The sequence below is a fragment of the Taudactylus pleione genome, unplaced genomic scaffold (assembly GCF_031769625.1).
Source record: "Taudactylus pleione unplaced genomic scaffold, aTauple2 ptg000061l, whole genome shotgun sequence".
Classification (NCBI taxonomy): Eukaryota; Metazoa; Chordata; class Amphibia; order Anura; family Myobatrachidae; genus Taudactylus; species Taudactylus pleione.
The window spans coordinates 13059135-13082558 of NW_028284463.1; the positions used below are offsets into that span (position 1 = coordinate 13059135).

The window sequence follows — 23424 nt, forward strand, 5'->3', positions numbered from 1 at the left end:
TGTATGGAGAGGTTTTATTTGGAAATGTGTAACTGAGACCCAGCACAGGGCGCATCTGTATCACAAGTCAAGATTTTGCTTTAAAATATTCTGGTCACCAGTTAACACGGACGGGAATCATAATTTTTTTTTTTCCTTGTATTAAAACAAAAAAACTAGAACAAAAATATATATAGATATATTGAGACCTCACTCCAATGTCAGAACATTACAGCAATCAAACCAAAATTACATCCAGGGAATGCTTAGCACTTACAAGGAAAACCCCACACAGATACAGCTAGAGATTAAATATATATGCAGCAAGGGGAGGGGACAGCTGGGATAAGATAAAGGAGGAAAGAAACAGCTGGCTCTTTTATAATAAAGTATGAACAACGTAGATATTTTTTATATTTATAAATAAGACATTGAATTGAAAAAAAAAAAAAAAAAACACTGCACGCAGAAGGAATCTGGCGAGGATTGTGGTAGTGATGCCCGCTTCCTGCCCAAAACACTGGCATCAGGACCCCTTATTGCCCGAAGTCCATCTGATGAATATAGCTAGAGGGTTACACACAACAGTCACTAACTTACAATTGTGCAGTTACAGGGAGAGAAGGGGGAAGAGAATCTACTGAATCAGGGTGGGCCGAGGATGACTGTACACGAGATAAAACCATTTTGTAAGTGGCGATTCTGGAACGTCGGGGGGGGGGGGGGGGGGGGGGAAGGGAGTCTATTTTGTGGACAGGATGAGGGCCACGATCAGACCGTACAGACCCAAGACTTCAGCAAAAATGAGGATGAGGATCATGCCTACGAATAGTCGGGGCTGTTGTGCTGTCCCCCGCACTCCTGCATCTCCCACAATGCCGATGGCAAAACCAGCAGCGAGACCACTCAAGCCTACACTCAGGCCGGCACCTAGTTGTAAGAAGCTCCTACAGAGGGGAGAAGGAGAAAGATCGCTTAATGTTAATATAGTCCATTTTTTAAATTTACGGTAGCAAAAACATGTTTCATAAACATTGGGGAGAGGTTTTCAGCCTTCTAATAGGGGACACGTGGAGAAGTTGCCCAGACAAACCCAGCTTAAGGCTATCATTTATCAAGAACATTCTATATTAGGTAGAATCTTAAATGGTTGCTATGGAAGACTGCAGATGTCCTCTTTGGAATATTTAAGATGTACATTGTCTCAAACCATCAAAATATACATGTGATTAATACTAGTCAACTGTTTAAGTCTTAATTGCTGGAGTACTTACTGCTTGTGTGACCAGTTTAAGTATTCCAATGCTTAAACTAGTGATTTGCAAACTCAGACCACTATGTACTAAGCCTTGGCAGGAGAAAGTAGATAAAGTACCAACCAATCAGCTCTTAACTGTCACTCTACAGACTGCGCTCGATAAAAAATGAGCCGATTGCTTGTTACATAAAGCCTCTCCATGCCTTAGGTGCCTTGAGGACAGAGGAGTGCCTGTACTAACAGTTCAGGTTATAAACATGCTTATGAGACTTTAGTACCTGTCACTGCTTAACCATCGGTCTCAATCATGGATATTCTTAAAACCTGGACTGTTAGAGCCTTGAGGGCAGAGTTTGGAAACCACTGTTTTAAGAAGTGGTTCAAGTTACAAGATTAATATATTGTGCAAAAAGCAGTGTTTACACTTTTCCATTAGGGATTACTGTACTCCATTGAGGGGGGGGGGGGGGGAAACACTTTACAGACTATTCTAATTAGGGGGAAGGTCCAGAGGTTTGAAATCCTATTGTCCAACTCCTCAGCAAATTGTAGACATTACGAATGTGGAGGTAATCCAGGCACTCAACTGTCCTACTGAACACTGCACATTATTGGACCATGAACACTAAGGGGCTAAATTTACTAAACAGAATTTTCAGAAGTGGGGATGTTGCCCATAGCAATCAGTTTCTACTTAACATTTATCTAGCAGTTTCTAGATAATAGCTAGAATCTAATTGGTTGCTACGGGCAACATCTCTTCTAAAAACTCACTTTAGTAAATTTACCCCTAAAGTTGCAATTTGAATAGCGTGATTGTGCTGTGAGCTGCAATATTTCTTCCAAGGAAATTGAAGTCTGCACTACTTAGTTTGCGGGATGAGTCCATCAATTGAAGAGTACATGGTACAACAGCACAAGAACTGAATTGGGATTTAAAGACCACCCATGAGAAGCTGGGTCACACATTTTAGCCACCAAGCAGATGTCTGAGGGGGGTGCAAAGAAAAAAGTTTTTTTTTTTTTTTTTTTTTTACAGAGGGGAGGGTTGATTTAATAAACAGGTAGGGTGGGAAGTCTTTTTATAATGGGGGCCTATGGACACAAGGGTGCAAAACATCCCCTAGTTACATATACATTTTTTATAGCTGTATTTAAATATCTAAAAATTAAAATAGAGTAGTTTGTGGGGGGGGGGGGGGTCTTGTTTGTTGCTCTGAACAATGTAGCACTGCAGAGTAGTCACCACCATAAAGGAGATCCATGTGACAAATTGTCAGTATTGATGCTAGATCAAGTACAGTCTCCCCATGGATGCAGTGGTACCGCAGGTACAGTCACTACCGACACATTACAGCAACACCAATGTACTATTCAGCACAGGGACACTTGGTCAATTATCCATGGATTCATCAGCAAATTGCAATGTGCACATTAGTTACATATATACAGCAGGGGTCTTCAATGCAACCCTCCAGCTGCGGTGGAACTACACATCCCAGCATGTGCTGCCAGTTTTCATTAAGGAAATGCTAAAACTGATAGGGCCTGATATGGAGATATTATTTCTGTTTCCAAAAAAGGTCCTTACAGGAGATAGATTTGCACTGTAACAGGGGAGGGGACGCCACAATGTCTTAATTAAATGAAGAACTTGCGGGACCATGGTGTGGTCCTTTTGCCAAGCATTAGCAGATGGCACACATGCCGGTTTGTTTCTGGAGCTATGCAATTACCGCCTGCAACTTTCCACAGAACCACTAGATAATGTGGATTTCTGCTCACACCGTTTTGAGGTGCATCTAGAAACCTGCGTTAAGTGCACCCTCAGGACAAGACACAGGCAATAGGTCCGGGCACTTACCAAGGTATATTAGCTACTGGACCAAGCCCTGTGGCTAATTGAATTCTACCTTTATTACATTCTGCTCAGGACAGACAAGCTTAGTTTGAGAATGGCTTACACATACATCTCAGGCCCAGAATGTGTGTTTACACTGTATACCAGAACCACAGGATATACAGCCACCAGATTTATTCTGTCTGTATGGTACTTACTTGTATAGTGTAATGGTGTCTGTTAGAGAATTTGCAATAAGCACTGCCACTACCAGTCCATAGATGGCTATGATACCCGCCATAACCACAGGAATGATGGACTTCATGATCAGCTCAGGCCTCATGACAGACATGGCTGCAATCCCTGTGCCACTCTTCGCCGTGCCATAGGCAGCCCCCAATGCTGTGGAGAGAAAGTGAAATCATTACAGCAGGAAGATGCAGTGTACCCATTATTACTGATCGTGGCCAGGGCAACAGTGCAGCTTGTAACACATTCATAACCTGTAACCGTGCAGGAACACAAGTACAAGCAAAGTTTCTATGAAGATGCAGCTTCCCATAATAAGATCTCCGTAGCAATTAATCCAGGAAAGCACATTTGTTCCACCTCTGTAGCCATCACACACTTCCCTTACTCCACTTCAATCCATACAGAAGTGCCCTCAGACAGCCTCCAGTCACACAACAGCTCCTCTTGGCACACCAGAGCCTATGGTGGCTGTTGCGTCAAACTCCTTTTTGGTCAAATATGCATCTTACTTGCTCAAATAAAACTGGAAGTGACAAAGTTACTTCGCTAGATTGCATCAATTAACTTGATGTGAGACAACTACATCTGTGCGCGTCCGAGTCTGAATCTGTATGATGTGCTGCGATGCAGCTGCCACAGCTGTTACTCATGGCAAGTTCTGTTGCGCTTCACCTGCGAAGATCTTTAAAACCAATTCCTGTGCGGTGAAAGTTATAACCCAGCATCTCCAGTATACAGAGTAGCTTCTCACTGTGTCAGTCATGCGAAAGTTGCAAAATCTAAAAAGACTAAGCTACACCTCTGAGCAGCTCAATCTGGATGTCTTTAGTCCAATGGACTATTAAAGCTAGGTATATGAGGACACCTTACAGAGTACTGGCACTACAGATTAGGCCCGCAGGGGTATGGAACATGCAGGCCTCCAGGTAGTGTGGAACTACACTGCCACAGTTTTAGCAAGCCCTAATAAAATGCTGGCAAGGCATGTTAGGTTGTGTAGTTCCACAGTGGCTGGAGTGCTGCACTTGGACTCCCCCAGGTTAGGGAGAAAACCAGTTTTTGCCTAGGTATCTCATCCACCCAGTGTTTCTGCAATTCAATATATGGCACTAGTCACAGCTAGTTCAAACAGCAGCAACTCACGCTGCCAGCTTGCATTGCCTCATGGTGGGCTTAGAGGTCAGGAGGTGGGAAGCAGAATTGCTGGCATTTGTGCAAAAGTCACAAGGAAAAATAGATATGCGCCATCACACTACACATGATAAAGCAACACTGAAGACCTGCGAGTGCTCTCTAGTGCAGCAGTGTTTTACACAGGGTACTGTGCCAAGGCAGGTGGGCTTAGTCTTACAAGGCCCGAATGGAGCCACTTTTCTTCATGGGTCAAGTGATGAGCATCTGCTGCTACACAGGTGCAAGGTAAACAAATGTTACCTTGTAAAGCTGCACCAATTGCTGTGGCCAAAATATATCCTATGGTTTCCTTAAAATTCCTTTATAAAAACTTACTGATTGGCAATATTGCATGTTAAGGATAAGGAGTCCTTTAAGGGCATGTTAGAATTGCTCGTGCCTAGAAACCACCATGAGTCACTATAGTACTACACTCACAGGCCAGACGTATCAGGAAATTAGTGTTAGAATTGTTGAACTGTAGACCAGCCCCCATCAGTGCCTGCAGCTGGATAGTAGAATTCCATTCCACAGGGCAGTGGTTTGGTCACACTGCAGTCATGTGACTTGCAGAAGTTTCTTCATTCCTTGTCTCATGACTACACAGGGGCGGGACAGAACAGCTGTATGGTGACTCCATGTAGGGAGTTAGTGTCTAGTTCAGCATCTGCTTCCAGACAGGAACAATGCAGAAGCCCAAGGCAGATTACTGGACATGATTCTCTAATACCTAAAACCCAGGTCATTAATTTAGTATTTAAAGCGTGATCAGCGTTTGCTTGCATTGGCTATAGAAAGCAGTCTCCTTTCTCCAGGTTCCCATGAGGTGCAGATTAGTGATGGGCTCTGGCTAGTGTACCATGGACAGCAGCACCTTCCAGTCAGAGTTCCCTGAGGGCACCATCACCAGTGTCATACAGATCATACCTTAGTGACCTAGTCTCCCCCATGTCTTATGGATAAACCTCACAGCAATGCTTTGTTTCTATACCTTTTCTGTTAAACATTCCCCTGGATATTTTCAATTATATTTCCAGAGCTTGTTTTGCCTTTTTGGATCTCAATGATGGAAGACCATATTTATACAAAGTACTCAGTTGTATGTATATATTTGGAAGTATTGTACACAGACCTTAGGACTTGAATGCAGCGTTTAAGTGCCTTCAAGCAAAAAGGTGTGATTCCTACGGTAACTTATTTGTAATATATGTTTTTAGCATTTCAGTTAACTGATATTTCAATTCAAAATAGAAATTATGGGGTAATGTTTTCTAGCTACAGTATAATAGCAACATATATGCAATTGCTAGAATAAATGTTATACCAGAATCTGTATGAGATCCCGGTTCTTGGGTTCCCGGCAGTTAGAATCCCGAAAGGGCTAGCATACTGACACTTGCTGGGTGGTGTGCCAACCCTCTCCCTACCCTTACCCTCATTGGTGTCCAACCCTAAGCTAACCCTAGTGCCTAACCCCTTGATACTTGCCTTGGGTATCCTGGTCAGGATGCAGGCGCTGGGCTTCTGACCGGCATCAGGATTTCATCGCCGGTAATAGGTGTTTTGGCATCCAGACCACCGGAATGCCGAACGCATACAGGTATAGCACATCAAGCTGTACCCTATGGGATTTACCACACACCGGTTTTCACCAGCCGGCAAAAAACAGGGCGGTTGTTTACAGGCTTAATTATATTTTATGCACAGCAAACAGGTGGGTCCTTTCAGACAGCACGGTCACCGTGTTACAGCCAGAAATACCCACTGAAGTGGACAGCTGCCATCCAGTTTCAATGTTAAAGTTTGGGTGGAAAAAAAAAAAAAAAAAACAAGGCAAAAGCATCACACACTGCAGCTGTCTGTGAAAGGAAAAGATCCACTGGAAAACAAACATCTGGATTTTTGCCAGCCAGTGAAAACCAGTAGCCAGGGCCATTACAATCTGTAGGTATGGCGCACACATCTGATAGTGACATTTCAGTGCTTTAGTGACTAAAGGTGCATATCCACTTACTGATAGAGCAGGGGGTCAGGGAACTTTACCTTTTACCCCAAACTATATTTAGATACGCTGATGTTACCCCCCCTTGATTTGAAAGGAAGGAAATCCCATAGTAGTGCCCCCATAGTTATGCCCCTGTAGTGCCGCTTGTACAAAAAACCCCTACCTTAATCCCCGCTCCTGCATCCGCCACCGTCCTGTCCGCCCGGCTGCTCCTCGGAACTAAGGGAGAGAAGTCATTACATTTCTCCCATAGTGCGCATGGAGAGAGCCGGAAGCGGAAGTTCAGAAGAGGACTCCAGCTAACATGGCGCTGCAGGGAAGGAGCCGAGCGCCCGCTGGTAACATCTCTGCGTGCGTCCGGCTCACAGCCTCCCTGTGCCGCTGCACCCGGCACCAGTGACCTCCATTCCTGGGAGTGACAGCTGGGCATGCAATGATTCATATGCAAGTCTGGCTGTCAGTCCATTACCCCCAGGAATTTCAGTTTTACCCCAGTGGGGTAATTAACCCTCGACCACTGATAGAGGTACGACACGGATTACAACATTGTAATTGTCCAGTCGTTCCTCATCCCCTGTAGATCCTACACTAAGCGATGTTCAGTGTAGGCACCCTCCCTCATCCCCGAACATGCCCAATCTGTCGTCATCGGCAGAGTGACCTGCATGTTCAGGTGATTGGTCGTTTGACATCAAAGGGAGCACGCATTGCTGGTCGTTTAATCATTCACAAATCAGGCATTAAAATGTCAATGAGCAATTGCACAATGATGTCATTATCGTTCAAGCGCTCATTTTAATTGCCTACGCACCTTTAGTCTCTACAATTGCATTGAACAGTAGTGTTGTGGGTGGGTCAATTGGAGGGAGTGTGGAGACCAGACAGCAAGTCCTCTGATGCCTCTGGGCAAGTGTATGTCCAGAGACGTTAGTGTGGTCTAATATCTGCCATTCAAAAAGTGTTATCGAGGAGACAGCAGCCACAAGCCACTGAGGCAAGAGGGGAGCACCCCATCATCTAGGCAAGCAGAACACAAGACTGAGGGAGAGAAGTCTCCAGAGGAAAGCCAGTCTAATTATAGCTGGTCTAGGTCCAAAGCCATCACATTGGCAATTCAGCATGTGGGGCTGGCACTATAGCAAAGAAAAAGCAAACACAATTCCATGTATTGTAAAGATGGCAGCAATCATCTGCTTAAAAGCAGCGGACATTGTGACTAATGTGTGACATACCCTGGTTTACAGTGAAGCTTCTTTACAGAGCTGCAGCCTGAGCTACAAGGCAGCTCATGACAGCCAAATATGAAGCCTCTGTAAGACCGTATTAGGTTACAATAAAGAGGAATAAAAAGCTGAGCATAAACGGCTATGACCACTTAGTCCTGAGCCAGATAGGGGACAGCAGCATGCATATCAGTTACATTTGTATTTGGTTCAGGCCATTGTGCTCAGCATCAATCCACTACTTATTTGTAGCATCTGCTCTACACCAGGGGTGACTAACCTGGTGCTCTAGTCCAATTTGGTAAAAACAAATTAGAGAAACCTCCATCCTACAGCTAAAATGTAAGTAGAACAGCAATGAATTTACCATCCCCAATTACATTTAGGGCAGCATTACAGCTTGAGTTGACAACTGCTGAGAGAACACTTACTGTAAAGCAGGGATGGGGAAACCTCCTGCCCGGGGGGCTGTATCAGGCACACTGAAATCATTTGGTCTGTCCCTCTGAGCTTTTATGCTAGCCTCATCTGGCTAGCAGGGTGCCGAGAATGGCACACCAACTAGAATCTATGCAGCAGTGCTGCCTGGAGGGTCCTTAGGATGCTTCAGACGGTCACACTACTGCCCTTCAGCCCCCCAAAGTATCCACAGGATGCTCCATGCATTGCTGTAATCACCGGCGATTGTGGACGCGCCCCAGTGTGACATCATGCGAAGGGGCATGGCCCGTGAATGTTATATCAAAATGGCCCTTTGCAGAATAAAAAAAAAAAGGTTCCCTGCTGTAAACCAACAGTGGGCAACAGTTAGCTGCTGCCTCCAGCTCTGTACCCCATTAGGACTTGATAACCAGTAGAGAGTATGGTAAAACATGCACAGCCAGCTTACACATGACAATACGCTGCAGCAAGGTCCAAGCGTGGGAGAATTGCACAGCATGTGCAGGACACATGGGTGCATTTTGGCAAGTTATGTGGAAATGACAAGGTTGATCCTGGGTATTAAGGAAATTAGGCCACTTTCATCCCACAGTGCACTTGGTATGTTGAGATAGTTGTTGCATAGATAAAATACTCTATAGCAGGTTACAGCAGTCTAATGCCCCTGGCAGAGAACCCTGGACGTTGCTCATGGCAACAGGATGGAACTAGGAACATGAGACATGAGCAGGGAAATCTCCATTATAGCAGCTCATTTGTCACATTTACAGACAGGGCATCTCCACTCACAGAACTTTTTTTTTACACAGCAGTCCAACAGCACCAGATCCCTGTCAAAAATGTAATCCATACAACATAAATAGCAAGTATAGCATTACCAACATATCCTGCAGGAATAATGTCCCTACATGTTAGCTACAACTAGAGATCTTTCAGTGTGCACTTCTATTCTGGAGAACAGTTAGCAATGGCACATTACCTATTTATAATTAAAAAAAAAAAAAAAAAGGAGCTAAAAACCCCAAGTGAGAACTAACTGCTGTGACAGTGTCTGGTATGTGCATAATTAAAACAAAAAACAAACAAGTATTCCAATTTAGATAACCTATTATTAGACAGCAACAAACACCAATACATCCTAGCAGCCATTAAACTTTATACCATCAATCCCAAATACATCAGACAGAATACAAAGTGATAGAGGAACTTGCCAAGCGAGTCAGTGATGTTACTAGCACATAGACTATATAGGCTGCATGCTGGTGAAAACTGGTACAACCCATAAGCTGGTAGCACTGCTTAGAATGAGTACTGTAATGGGTGGGGATAAGATTAATAGGAACAGGCAGTACCAAGTGTCAGAGGAAGGCCCATTCTACACACCAGACGCTGTGGATTCACTCAGTACGTAGTACATCCTCTTCACATGGTATAGTAAAGCCACGTTACAAGCACTAAACAGATTAGTATCCATCTACAGTTCACTGCTTTAACCAACACGGTTGCCTAGGTGGTTTAGTGGCTTTACTCTACCTAGGAAGTGAGTATACTAGTCAACTGTTTAATTACATCCATGTGGTAACAATGAAAACCAGTTATTTTATTTCTAGGAAACCATGTTAAAGATGCATAGTACCAACAGGCTAAGAAGCAGCTGGATAAGACAGATTCCGCTTCCAAGCATTTTTCCTAGGATGTGTAGACACCTCGTCCTATACAGCAATGTGATAATGTCCTGCAGTCCACAAATAAAGCATTTCATTGCCGATCACGTAGCATCAGATACTGTTCCAATTAACAGGCCCTCTGCTCAAGAGACATTTAGACGCAGTTTATGTAGACATTTGTCTCGCCAGTCCGAAAACTGACCACTAGCAAGTTACATATTGACAGGTCACATCTCAGCGTAGAGCACAAACATTACTGAGACTTCTAGTAGAGCTACATTGCAGATTTCAGGCGCAAGGTGCGTACACACTGGTCGATCAGGAAAGAGTACGATTACGACATCGTAATCATAGTCGATCCTGATCACCTGTAGTGTCTGTACTGAATGATCAGTCGTTCAGTGCAGGCACACTCCATCATTCCTGAACATGGCCAATCTGTCGTCATCAGATTAGGCTGCATGTTCAGGTGATGGACAATGTCGGAAACGACCAGCGGGAACGCGCATCGCTGGTCGTTTCTGACATAAAAGTGCACGATTTGTGCATGATTACTGAGCGCTTGCACAATTACGATGTTGTAATCGCTCAGTAATATCGCCCCTTGTGTACACACCTTTAGAGATCAGCTATCACAACTACAATGGCCTTCATTAGCATGCTGATATTTGTAGTACTTCTAGCTGTAAATGCAGTCTATGGTGCCCAATGGTTCTCATCACTGGAGACTATGACCTAGACTCCAGAAAGGAATGCTTGACTGGACTAGGACACAGGCCTCGGTCTCCACTCCTGTTTTACGGAATATTTATGAAGGGTGGGAGAGAGATCTATATAATTCAAAAACATTTTTTTTTTTTTTTTTTTTTTTTTTTTAAAGTGTATGAACACCATACTATTAGAGCAAATAGAGAGGAAGCAACAGCTTCACAGGAACATGAAAGTGCAGTTACTATAGCAACCGGTTTCTAGCACAGATTATAAAGTACAAGCTAGCTAATAGGCTTCTGCAAACATGCACATCTGATAGCTGTGACATTTTACCCAAGACACTGCATATGCAGCAGCCCAGGAGGATTACAAGTCCCAGCATGGAAAGCTGCATGCGAGAAATTACATGTTATGAAGTGCAGGGGTGGGCTACTCCAGGAACACTACAGGAAAAGTTAGCTCACTTAGGGGTCTATTTACTAAGTATTGGATGGAGATAAAGTTAATGGTGCATACACGGTCAGATTTTTCTTCAGATCTGAACGATAACGATTTCAAAAATAGTTCATATCTGAAGGAAAATCTGACATATCTGAGCGATGAGCATTCCTGATGGTCAGATAACGATATCTGACATCTGATGTGTTTGCAGTCAGTTTGACAATTTGTCATTTCAATGCAGTCAAAAATATCTCAGTTTAAACTGTTCATCTGACAAATCTAACTATGTGTATGCACCTTAACTGAGATAAGGTACCAGCCAACCAGCTCCCAACTGTCATGGCACAAGCTGTTTAAGATACCAGCCAGAACTGTCATTTTTCAGTCACCTTTATCACCATCCCATGTCTTAGTAAATAGACCCCTTAGAATCTCACAAAAGGCCAAGTGACACTGGCTGACCACTTACTAACACTACTGTACTGGTAGCACATCCGAACTGGAGAAATAGGTGTGCTGCATACTCAGCTCTAACACTGCATATAGCACAATACCATGGTGGCAGCAAGTCCCTAACAGAACAGTCACCCCATGTGCTTTCCAGGAGCTTTCAATAATGATCACGTAACTGCTCGTAACGCACTGGTATATGGTAAAAGCACGTCATTCTCTAATTGCACACTACAACATGCTGCATTCATGCCAGGTATAACATGGATACTGTGTTTTGGAAACTTCTGACCCATAAGAGTGACAAAAGTACAAAACTACATCTGACAACAATGACCAACTCTTACTACTACAGGTCTGGTTCCATGTGTAAGACAAAAAACAATTGTCCTAGTACATCCAACCCACATTGGGGCAAGCCAACAAAGACCTAGGTTATTGAAGTAAAACTCTAAATTATAACAGTTACTTGTCAACGCCTTTAGCCCAACACTAGCTGCATTTATAGTTCCTCGTAAGCAGTTTTTGCTTAGTGGAGAAAGTGCTTTAATTCCACTCACTGCTCACATCAGCCATCCTACACGCTGGACGTGCCAGCCTTCAGCATTCAGCAGTCCTGTGCCACCCACTGATGTAACATGGATACCCAGAGAAAATGGATTTCTCAATGTACGTCCTATGAATTCTGCACCATTAGCCAATCATGTGCTACCATACCAGTGTAAATGTATGTTTCCAAGTAGGTGGCTATTCCTCTGCTGTTCTAAAGTCACACTAGTAAATACAGAAATCCCTAGACACCAGACACTTACATGGGGCTATGAGTGAGCCATGGGGTAGGGTAGCGAGAAAGTCTGCTGTGTGCTTACAGGGGTTAAGACCCTGTAGCCAAGTCACATGACTTACCAAAGTCATTGCTGTCCAGGTATCTACATTAAGGCTGCACGTGTTTATGAGCAAAAATATAAAAGACGATAGAGCCTAAAGGCACCACATACTAGGCACAAGTTGACAGCCCTGATGCTATAGAGTTTGGGAGAAAACGAAGATCTGTCAAATTTAACAGTCAATCTTAAGTGCTCCAGGAATACCATGAGGCATTGGAGTGGATTGAGATATACAGCAGTAGCATGCTATTAGACTGTACTTTCAGTTTCCAGAGGAAGTAAAATAGTGTAGATTCCAAAATTGCAGGGATGGGAACTGAAAGTCTGATATGACAAGTGTGCAAGTCACAAGCAATGTGATGAAAGAACGGGCTCTGCGTATTACAATTGGTGTACTGGGGAGCCAAAACATCCAGATAGAGGGTCCCTTTGTAGTGCTGGGTGTGATATGTACAAATGGGTGCACAAAGCAAGCTAGTATACTTAGGCAAAACATGGACTATTGGCTGTAGATGTTTAGACACTTTGAAAAATCACACACGAGCTTATTTGCTTACACTGAGCAATAGTGAAACCTTATACAAAAGTTGCTATACTTGTTTCAAGCCATGAGCAAATAGTTATAGTTGCCAGACTGGGCCAACTAGTGACGTGCAAATACACCCAAACACCATTTATACATTGGGTTCATCCAATTCATGCCCCCTAATTGTCAGACTTCTCAGAATGCAGGGATTAGTAACCAGGACATGTATGGGAGTAAACCATTAAGTCATTAATGAAACCAGTTTATTTTCCACTACTATCCAGTTATAGCTATAAAATCAGGGGGAACTTGGAAACACGTTTCCACTGTTCCCCGACTGAAACTGTGCATACTATAGCACATCTATGTGTTAATTTGGTGTATGAGACTCAGTATCTAGCACCTGTGCATACTATAGCACATCTATGTTCATTTGGTGTATGAGACTCAGTATCTAGCACCTGTGCATACTATAGCACATCTATGTGTTCATTTGGTGTATGAGACTCAGTATCTAGCACCTGTGCATACTATAGCACATCTATGTTCATTTGGTGTATGAGACTCAGTATCTAGCACCTCTGCATACCATAGCACATCTATGTGTTCATTTGGTGTATGAGACACTCAGTATCTAGCACCTGTGCATACTATAGCACATCTATGTTCATTTGGTGTATGAGACTCAGTATCTAGCACCTGTGCATACTATAGCACATCTATGTTCATTTGGTGTATGAGACTCAGTATCTAGCACCTCTGCATACCATAGCACATCTATGTTCATTTGGTGTATGAGACTCAGTATCTAGCACCTGTGCATACCATAGCACATCTATGTGTTCATTTGGTGTATGAGACACTCAGTATCTAGCACCTGCGCAGTGGCTCCATCCATTCCCTAATGATAGACCTATAAACAGTGCAGCAACAGAATGAGCCACAGCCAGGGTTTCTAGCACTTGTCAGTTGATCTGTATGGGGGAGGGGGGGGGGGGGGGGAGATAAACTGTTTATTGCAGCTTTAGCTAATGGGTGCCTGATGGAGCAACTCAATTGTTGCTCCGATTTGACATGAGTGCCATGGGCGCACACATGTCTGCTCAGCCACCCATGGTTTGGGCACCCTAACCAGTACTTTAGACTTTTTTAGTATAATTTTTTTTTTTTTAATTCCCCTATGAATCACATCTATATATTCAAAACTCAGTATTTCTGTATTGAAATGGTTTTGTATATTGAAATGATTTTATGTTTATTGTGAAAATACTAATGGTGCATACACACGATCAGATTTTTCCTTCAGATATGAACGATAACGATTTAAAAATCGTTCAGTCGTTCATATCTGAAGGAAAATCATTCATATCTGACATGCCTGAATGATGGACGATCAACGATGCACGTTCCCGTTTGTCAGATAACGATCTGACATCTGACGGGTTTGCAGTCAGACTTGGACGATTCCATTCATTTTAATGCAGTCAAAAATCGTTCAAATCGTTTAATCGTTCATCTGACAAATCTGACCGTGTGTACGCTCCATAAGTTTATAATAAAAAAACAAAACACTTTCCTTCCAAGAGCCCTCCCTATTCATCTTCAGCATATTATACTATACTGACCCTGAAACCTTAGTATTTAGGTTCTTGCTGTGAACATGAAGTTATTTTTAATGTTCAAAGAACAGTTTATACACCAATTCAGCTATGGTACATTACATACCATGGGGGTGATTAAATGATTTTTAAGGCACACAAATAAGCACCCAAAGTCACAACACAATAGTTTTTGGGCAGCTATTAATTATTGCACTTCACGTCAATCACAATTTAGCCCCATAAAACTGCTCTACTAGTATAAAGTCCTGGTTAGTGCGCCCAATACGAGGACTTACTGCGCATTTCTGCTTGACACCTCAGGAGGGTGCAAAGCAGAGATGAAAACAATTAAATTTCCCACTATGAAGCAGGGTAATTGTATGTAAGTAGGTTATTGTATTACCCGATATACTATACAGCATCACCTAAAAATGTGGTCACAAAGATATGGCCTAATTTAGACATGTGCTCCACCAATGAAAAGATCAGGTGAGGTTTTTATGCAAAAGTAACACTCAATTGTATTCTAATATTTCAGCATTTTAGGATGTGACTTCAGTTCTGTCAGACTTTTCATGGGGTCAATTCAATTAGGTGCCAGCAGTTTAGTGAATTGCAATTAATTTCCAAACGTACAATTTACCTGTAAAAATCAGTTGCATTTTGCACAGACCCTCAGAGCAGGTGAAAAGTTCGGGAACAATCTTTGGAGGGAGGGGGAAATAAATGCGAAGTTGAAAAGCACGGGAATAGTCCAAAGTGACTCAATTATCCCAATCGCACCAGGCACTTAATATGGGAGTTGCAGTTTAATGCATCTAATGCCAGTGGTTTGGTAGCAATAAAATTGCATTCTCCAACTCACGTGCCGGGTGTAATGCGGTTCGTGCATGCCGTAAGGCCACAACCAGCATCGTTGCACTAGATCAGTCAGATCTCTACTTGCACATCAAGAGGGTGCAAGCAGAAATCCCTTAGTCGCAGGTTACCAGCACTGCCAATTGAATAGCTCCAGGCACTCATTCATGGTGATATTCCACATTGCATTTACAGGAATTCCTGTTTATTTCAAAGGTAAAAATGTTGGTTCGACATCCAGAACTTCCAGTATACCCTATTTCAATGAATAAGTCAATGGAAGGAATTGAATAGTATATTTTGACCAATAAAAATATGTTAAATTGGTTAAATGTGAGACATGTATGGTGAGGTGTACATGAGGGATAGGTATGCACAAGTATTAGGTTGATGGGAAAGTGTTTTGTACTTGCAAATGGGAGTTAAAGTATTTATCAACATTTTACCATTTTTTTTATAACACTGGTCAAGTAAGACATTTTTCTTTACACCAATATACTGTAAAGACTAATTTACAGAAAATACTTAAGACCATCATTCTTCCCCCATTACTGAATGTACAAATCAGCCATATGATGCCTTTTAAGACCCTTCAATACTTATTGCCACAAACAACCTCCTATACAGTCCTGCTAACAGCTCCCACTTTTTATGTTCCAGGATGATTTAAAAATTCTCTCATGTACTTCTGACAGGTCATGTAGCCAGAGCATGACCACACGTGGCAAAATGGCTGCCGTGGCACTGAAGGGTTAAACATGTCTCCATCTTTAAAAAGACAATGTAGGCAACAGGTGCCATGTACTGTAAATGTATAGGTAATATATTTTACCATGTTTTATTTAAAGTGATGTGAGCAGTTGTGGCATTCAGGGCAATGAATGGTCCGTTCGCCTAACCGTTCAGCCAGGTGCAGCTTGGCGATGCCCTAGCCCCCCAGCAGGGATATCGCTGTCCCTGCTGCTATGGCGGCTCTGGAGCCGCACACGGGGTCTTGCGATGATAGAGATCCCCTGCATGCTCAGTGGTGCCAGCCAGGAGTGAGACAGCACATCAGCACTAGGTTGATGTGGGCTCTAGCAGGGGATGCCCGGGGGGGGGGTTAGCTTTCACTCCCCGCTCTGGCCAAAAGAACGTCATCTCATAGTTAGTGCTTCCTGCTACGCCTCTGTAAAGAGAGGAAGCGTTATAGCGGCACAATGGGATGTCAGGATTCCGGTGGTCGAAATGGCAACTGATGAAATCCCGACACTGAAAGCCCGGCATGAGGCTAAAGTTAGGTGTCTAAATACCAACACCTAATCATTAGCCCCACATTGAAGTCCCGATGCTCAGCATAACGAATGTAGGTAAGCTGGGCATCGGGAATTCTTAGCTGTGCGGTGAGGTGGTAGGTTTAGCGACTCCCGTGGGGTTAGGCTCCTCCCAGGAAGGGATAGGGACCACCAGAGGGATGTTAGGCAGCTCCCCAGGAGGGTTAGGGTGTGGATAAGGAACCACTAAGGGAGGGTTAGAGTACTTACCCTAGTCGGGATATTCATCTGCCAGCCTTCTGGCATCAGGTCCTCATCCACCCTGCTTACATCCGACGGTATTACATACCCATTCCGGGCACGATAAGTGCTGCTATAGTATATCTCCACCGCTGTACATTTAAAAAAAAAAGTTTCCCCATACAATGCAATTATGAGGAACGTTTAAGGTATGGTTTTAAAGAGACAAATTGCTCTTTAGGCATCCTCACCTAGGGAGTGATATGGTAATTGCCCTAGCCTAGCAGTGGAGGGTTGGTGTTGACTGAAGCCTTTTCTTTGCAATGCAGGCTAGGGAGGCTCCTGGGTGTCTATGCAAACTTTCCCCAGCAGCTTTGGGGGAAGCTAGTTGGTTTTAAGAATTTCCTTACTGTGGAACTAAGAACTGAAGGTGTTAACACTGGGAAAGCCAAACTGATTTGATGCATAGCTACTTATTTTTGAAAAGGATTAATGCAATTTATCAGTTTGTGACATTTTATATTTACATTTTAGGAAGAAATTGGTTAGCTCCTTTAATATAGTATATTTTTGTGAGATTGGATAATGAACACAGGGTGGATTTACCACCTGTGGTATTATGTAAAAATGGGATAAAGGCATGTGAGCCCTGTGTATGTGTTTTTGGACATCAAGAAGTTGTACTGCTGTGAACATCTGTATGCTTTACCCACTAAATCAAGGGGATTAATCTTTTTGAAGACTATTTGAGCAATAAACACCTTGCCTTTAAGACTGCATCCATATAACCTGTGACAGCAGAATTGTGCCAAATGCTATTCTGTTCTCCAGCTGTTCTGGATTGAGTCCAGGTCTCCAAGCTCAAGCTCTTTGCCAGCTACCAAGCAAGGCCTGGTCCATTGCAAGGGGTCAGTGAGCAGCAGCAACACCAATCAGGTATTGACACAGCTGTTCTTTGCATACGCAGCAGATGTGGTACCAGGTACCAATGTAGGAACCTGGGTGGAAATAAGTGGTTCCACGTGCCAGTGAAGGAGCTTGGTTGTCGCAGTGTTTTACCTGTCCATGGGCCAGATCAGTAACAGGCGGTTACTGATGGTAAGAGAATCCCTAATACACCAAGGCCTAGCGGAATCAAAAACTAAGCTGTGGCCACATAGCAGAAGCAAGGTTATCCGGTCACTTTGTAGAAATGTTTTTTGCAAGTTTGCCATTTCCAGCTGAATATTGCATTTCTTGGGCGTGAGCGTTACCTGCAAGCTTTGTGATGCAAGCTCCCCTCTGCAAACTGTCCTAATTGAATTCACCCATATGGGTGCAATTAGTAAAATTTTTGTTTTTCCTCCGGGTGCCAGTTTTCTCCAACACTACAAAAACACTGGGAGGCCAATTGTCTGCCGACTAAAATAAACCCTAATGTCCAGTAAGGAATTCAAAGTGCAAATGGTGTGGCTGTAAACAATTCTAGAGCAACTGCAGGAGTGTTCATTGAAATTGTATCATCTATTAAGGATTTTAAAAGTTCTTAAACACAAATAAAGGTGCGACTATTCAAGGTTAGCCCCTGGTTTGATGCAGAGGTGCACTAGTAAAAACTTGCCAATCCCAAAACTTATTTACCATTTGCACAAGTTTTGTTTTCAGTGTCAACAATTACCTGAACATACTAGTAATACCTCTCCCCCCCCCCCCCATTATTTCTTCAGACAACAGTAATCTTTGGTTTTAAATGTAATAGTTTGCCTATGCAGCAAGAGTCTTTACAGTGGTTGTATAGCAATACTGAGCCCCTGTATAGACAGCCAGCCAAGGGGTAACCCCAGATAATGAAAGTAAACCGATCAGTTCTTATATACTAAACAATGAACATTACTCTTTGCTGCCAGGAAAGCAGAGTACTCATGAACTGTACACGCTGCCCTACTGACCCAGCAATACACAGCCTGTAGTAAAATCAGCTTTACATACAGACCCAGCTGTTTATTGAAGCATAAAATTAGTTCTGCAACATCCATAAGGTTATCACCAGTGTGAGATGGCAGAATAAGATTCCACCACAATAGATATTGTGAAAGGTTTCTAAACCAAATTGTGAGAGTTCCCAGAAAAGTATTGCAAAAGCTTGGTTAGAGTGCTAGTCACAGCCCAGAGATATTACTGCCCCCCAATGAGATAAATGAAAAGCTCACCCCTTTATTACAAACATGTATGTTAATTTTAGAAAAGCCTTCTCCAACTTAACATCTATGTAGTTAAGACAAGTAAACTGAAAACCTGCTGAAACTATCAAATTAAGAGATATAGGGGGACATGCATGAAGCCCAGAAGCTGTATAAGTGCACAGTAGGTGCACTGATACCACTTCTCCCCGATGTATGATCGGGGGGTCTGAGCAGTAAATGACAGGGGAGCTATGTGCCCCTGTCATTAGTGGCTCTGCTATCTACAAGATAGCAGTGCTGATAGCCAAGGCCGTGTACGAACAGTCAGATCGCCTTACCGTTCGGCCCCCTGTAGCTGTTATAGACAGCTACAGCCTGGCGCTGCCCTATCTCCACAGCAGGGACGGCGCTGCCCCTGCTGCCGTCTCCAGGCTACACGCGGGGATCTCACGATACTTGCGAGATTCCGCGCATGCTCAGTGGAGCCGGCCGGGACTGACAGTGAGTGCATCAGCACTAGGCTGATGCGCTGTGGTCTCTAGTGGGTAGCACGGCAGAGAGGGGAGTTAACACCCACTCTCCAGTCGATGAGATGTTCTTACATCTCATCGGTAGTGCATCCTGCTTCGCCTCGTTAAAGAGGCAAAGCAGGAAGCGTTACAACAGCACGTTAAGTGCCGCTATCATACATCTACCCCATAGGCTCTAGTTAGGTTACTCTAGAAGAGAGACCATAGACAGCCATTGCAAACAAGGTGTGAATGTGCCTACACTTAGCTGTTTTTTTTTTTTTTTACACGATATGCCCGATTCCGACACGTCGGAACAGATTGTGTAAAATGTCCTAATCGTGAGTCTCCACTCACGATCAGCGTCCCCGCTGGTCTTACATCGTGACAGTCACGAAGCACTGGAAAAAGGATGAACGATAGATCGTTTGTCACATTGGACACATTACACCAAATCGTGCGCACGACTGCCGGTGAGAAGTTCAAGGGAAATTGTACACGATGTTGGATCGTGAGCACATCGCCAAGTGTGTAGGCACCTTGAGACCGGCTCAGGAGAGATCCAGGCTCCCAGTTATCCTGCTGCACAATTATAAATTATCCATCAATTGAGCAGAAATGCAACACTGGTCACTGGGGGAGATGCTACAAACCTTGGAAAGAGAAAGTACCAACCTCCAACTCATTTTTCAAACAGCCTGTAAAAGGACAGCTAGATGCTAATTGGTTGGTACTTTATCTCCAAGGTTTGATGCATCTCACCCTGACCCCAAGTCACCTCCCCCAATACTATAGAAGTGCCAGACCGTTACTCATGGCAATTATTATAGTGAGTGCAAGCTACTTCAAATGATATTGAACTTTGTCTGCCATCCAGGCCTGACTGCTTTCAGTGGGTAGAAAACAAATGGTGAATTTATGCAGGTTCGGTGACAAAGCCATTAATAATGTGATAGGAGATGCTAAAGGCATGCTCACTAATAGGATACAGCTCACACACACCAATTTGCATCCTGCTAGCTGTAAGGGGGAAGGAGAGATATGTTAACACCATCTGCCAGTAGAGAACACAGGATTTTGCACACCTTCACCCATCAGCAGCAAAAACCAAGACTGCAGGAGATTAGAGCTCTCCAAGGGCCATCATAAATGGTCATCCACAGAAGCACATGAGACCACCAGCAACCAGGAAACCCCTGAAGGTCACATGCTGACCCAGATATAGCAGAACTACCAAACAATGCACAATTTTTTGGATAATATGATCGGCAGGTTTATTTTGCTGCCTCAGCAATAAGAGGCCAGTCTGTATTGTCAGAGACAGCGATAGTAATCACATTGGTACACTGTGACCTTGGTCTGTCAGCAACCTTAAGCTACTGTTGTAAGATATGCATTAAAGGACAGGATCAGTACAAAGGTAAGATTTAGATGTAACCAGCAATACTGGTCTTGCTATGCAAGGCCTTATTTACTAGTCAAACTTCCTGCTCTCACTGACTGCATGGAATAAGCACGAGGGCCATCCTAATGGACAATATACACTGAAGAGGAACAATAGCTGAATAGCGGCAGCACCGTAGTGCTCAGTCAGCATCACCGCCTTTATATATTAGATAAACATGTGCAATATATGGGGCCTATAGCAAAAACCAATCCCACTGCTACCGTCTGCATTACATGGCACCAAAGTACTCATAGTAACAGGAGCCAACATCACTGAGGCACCTAGTCTGGTCTGCCTGATACCATGTCCTACGTAATGCAGCTCAATAATAGCTGGTACTGCCCCAAAGGAACTAGATGGGAGAAGGCTACATCACAGCTACCAGGAAGCCATAGACTCCTCTTCTATCTCATCATATCCTAGACAAATCATGGCAAATACATGCAGCAAAGCCAAACTAAGGGGAATGGGTATGAGAGTCAGACCTCAATATATCAGCAAGTAAGAAATTAATATAGGACAGTAACATGGGAGACACTGACAGTATCAAGGATTATAGATAGGACCTAATAGGGATAGTGTCACAGTAACAAGACAGATTATATATGGCAGTAACATGGGAGACACTATGACAGTATCAAGGATAATATAGATAGGGAATATATCACAGTAACAAGACATAGGAGATTATATATATGACAGTAGCAGGGGCAGATATAGAATATATACACGTAACATGTATAATATCAGTATGTAGAAGAGACATCAGTGACCCGGCGACCGCTCCCCAGTCTTTCCCTCTGCAGTCATGTGACCGCTCGCCAGCTGCTGGAATCACGGGTGACGTCATGCACCGGCTCCCCCAGGTGACTGCACTCCCCCCTCCCCCTCTGTGCAACCGGTCACCGGGGGATCACCACACCACAACCCCAGGAGCGGTGCGGCTGAGGGAGCAGGAACCACCGGAGTGTGACCGGGAAAGGTGGGAGCCAGTGACCCGAGGGGATGGGAAGATGGAGGAGCCGGTCACATGACCAGGACAGATCCATATACAGGAATGAGTACTATAATATTAATTACCCCCCCCCACCCCATCTATCCATTATAAGATATCACCCCCCCCACCACTACAAGACATGACCCCCCCCCCCCCGGGCGGTCGGTGACAGGTACGGGGCTCTCACCGCTGAACACCATGGCTGACGAGGCGCCCATCACCGCGAAGAAGGCGGAGTACTCGGGAGCGGCGGCGGTGGAGGACATGGCTGCGGCTGTCGGGACGCTTCCACTGACTGACGCGGAGAGGTGTTTAGTTCCGGGCGGCGGGGAGCGGCTGAGGAGGAGACGCTGGTGCGGGAAGGAAGGCGGAGGAGGAGGAGGGGAGCGGGGCTGCTGCTGCGGGATGCTCCTGTCACACCGGCTGCGCCTCTCACACTGGAAGAGCTCTGGAGCCGCTCAGCGCTCTAAATACCTCACCGCAGCGCAAAATGGCGGCCGCTCCCCTGGTCACATGACGCGGCCCAGCTCACTCCCCGCCCCGCCCCCCCCCGGCGGGCTGTGCCATCGTGTCACGGGGAGAGGGGAGGATGCGCCGGTGGCTGCCATCCCGATCCGTACTCTGCCTGTGCAGTCACACTTATTAGTACACGGTGGGGGGGTGTACGGCGCCACTCTCTCGTGACGGGTCCGTCCGTAACACCCCGGCACGGCGCGACCCCCCCCCGCCGGTCAGTGTTGGTAGCGTCCGCCTGTAGTGCAAGGTGCGTCAGGCTGTGGCACCAGGGATAGAATAGAATATAAATAATGTGACAGGTCCTGGTGCCGCTGGGTGGGTCTGTGGGTGTATATTTGTGACACTGCATTGTCAGCTTTACATAACATGGTTATATTGGTAATAGTGTCAGGCGTGAGCAGAGGTGGGGCATGTACAAAGGTGCCAGGGAGGAGGACACTACGTTATTATTACCATCTTCATTATTATTATTATTATTATCATTTATATATAAGGGCACTTCATGACACCAATGTCAACCTAAGCATGGAGGGCCATTGAATGGTTCACCATAAGGATGGATGGCCATCGAATAGTGGCGGTGATGCTGCCAATGCAACATGAGGCAACCATCGATGGTCCTGTTGTGCACATGCGCAGTCGGCCACGGGAACTGTGGCACGCGCAGAGCTGCAGGCAACACTTCCCGTGGTAGCCGCAGCTGAACTTAGGTAACACGGAGGCTTGCCATGGGTTAGCAACAATCGCAAACACGGCAAACGATCTCCTTTGAGCCGGGAACATTGTTGGTTGCTAACCATCGTTTTCCCGACCATTCAATCCCTAGTTCACCTTTGGTGGACTCCACTGATGTCATCATTGGTACTTTCTATAACCATCAGGACTTGGAAAGAGCTAAAATCTGCTAGAATTTTTTAGTTTGTATTTTGTAAAAAGTCAAATAGGAAAAGTAGAACAGTAAGGGAGAAAGAAGAGAAAAAGGACACCT

At 44.4% G+C, this 23424-nt stretch overlaps 1 protein-coding gene across 1 annotated transcript; it reads right to left on the reverse strand.

Moving 5' to 3' along the window:
- Positions 1–22426, reverse strand: ATP6V0C (ATPase H+ transporting V0 subunit c). The gene is made up of 3 exons (XM_088464756.1): positions 22108–22426; positions 3296–3479; positions 1–926 (listed from the first exon to the last, which is right to left on the reverse strand). Exons 1-3 carry the CDS (start codon positions 22184–22186, stop codon positions 722–724), a joined length of 468 nt encoding a protein of 155 aa, XP_088320882.1. The 5' UTR covers positions 22187–22426; the 3' UTR covers positions 1–721.
- Between the last annotated feature and the right edge of the window lie 998 nt (positions 22427–23424).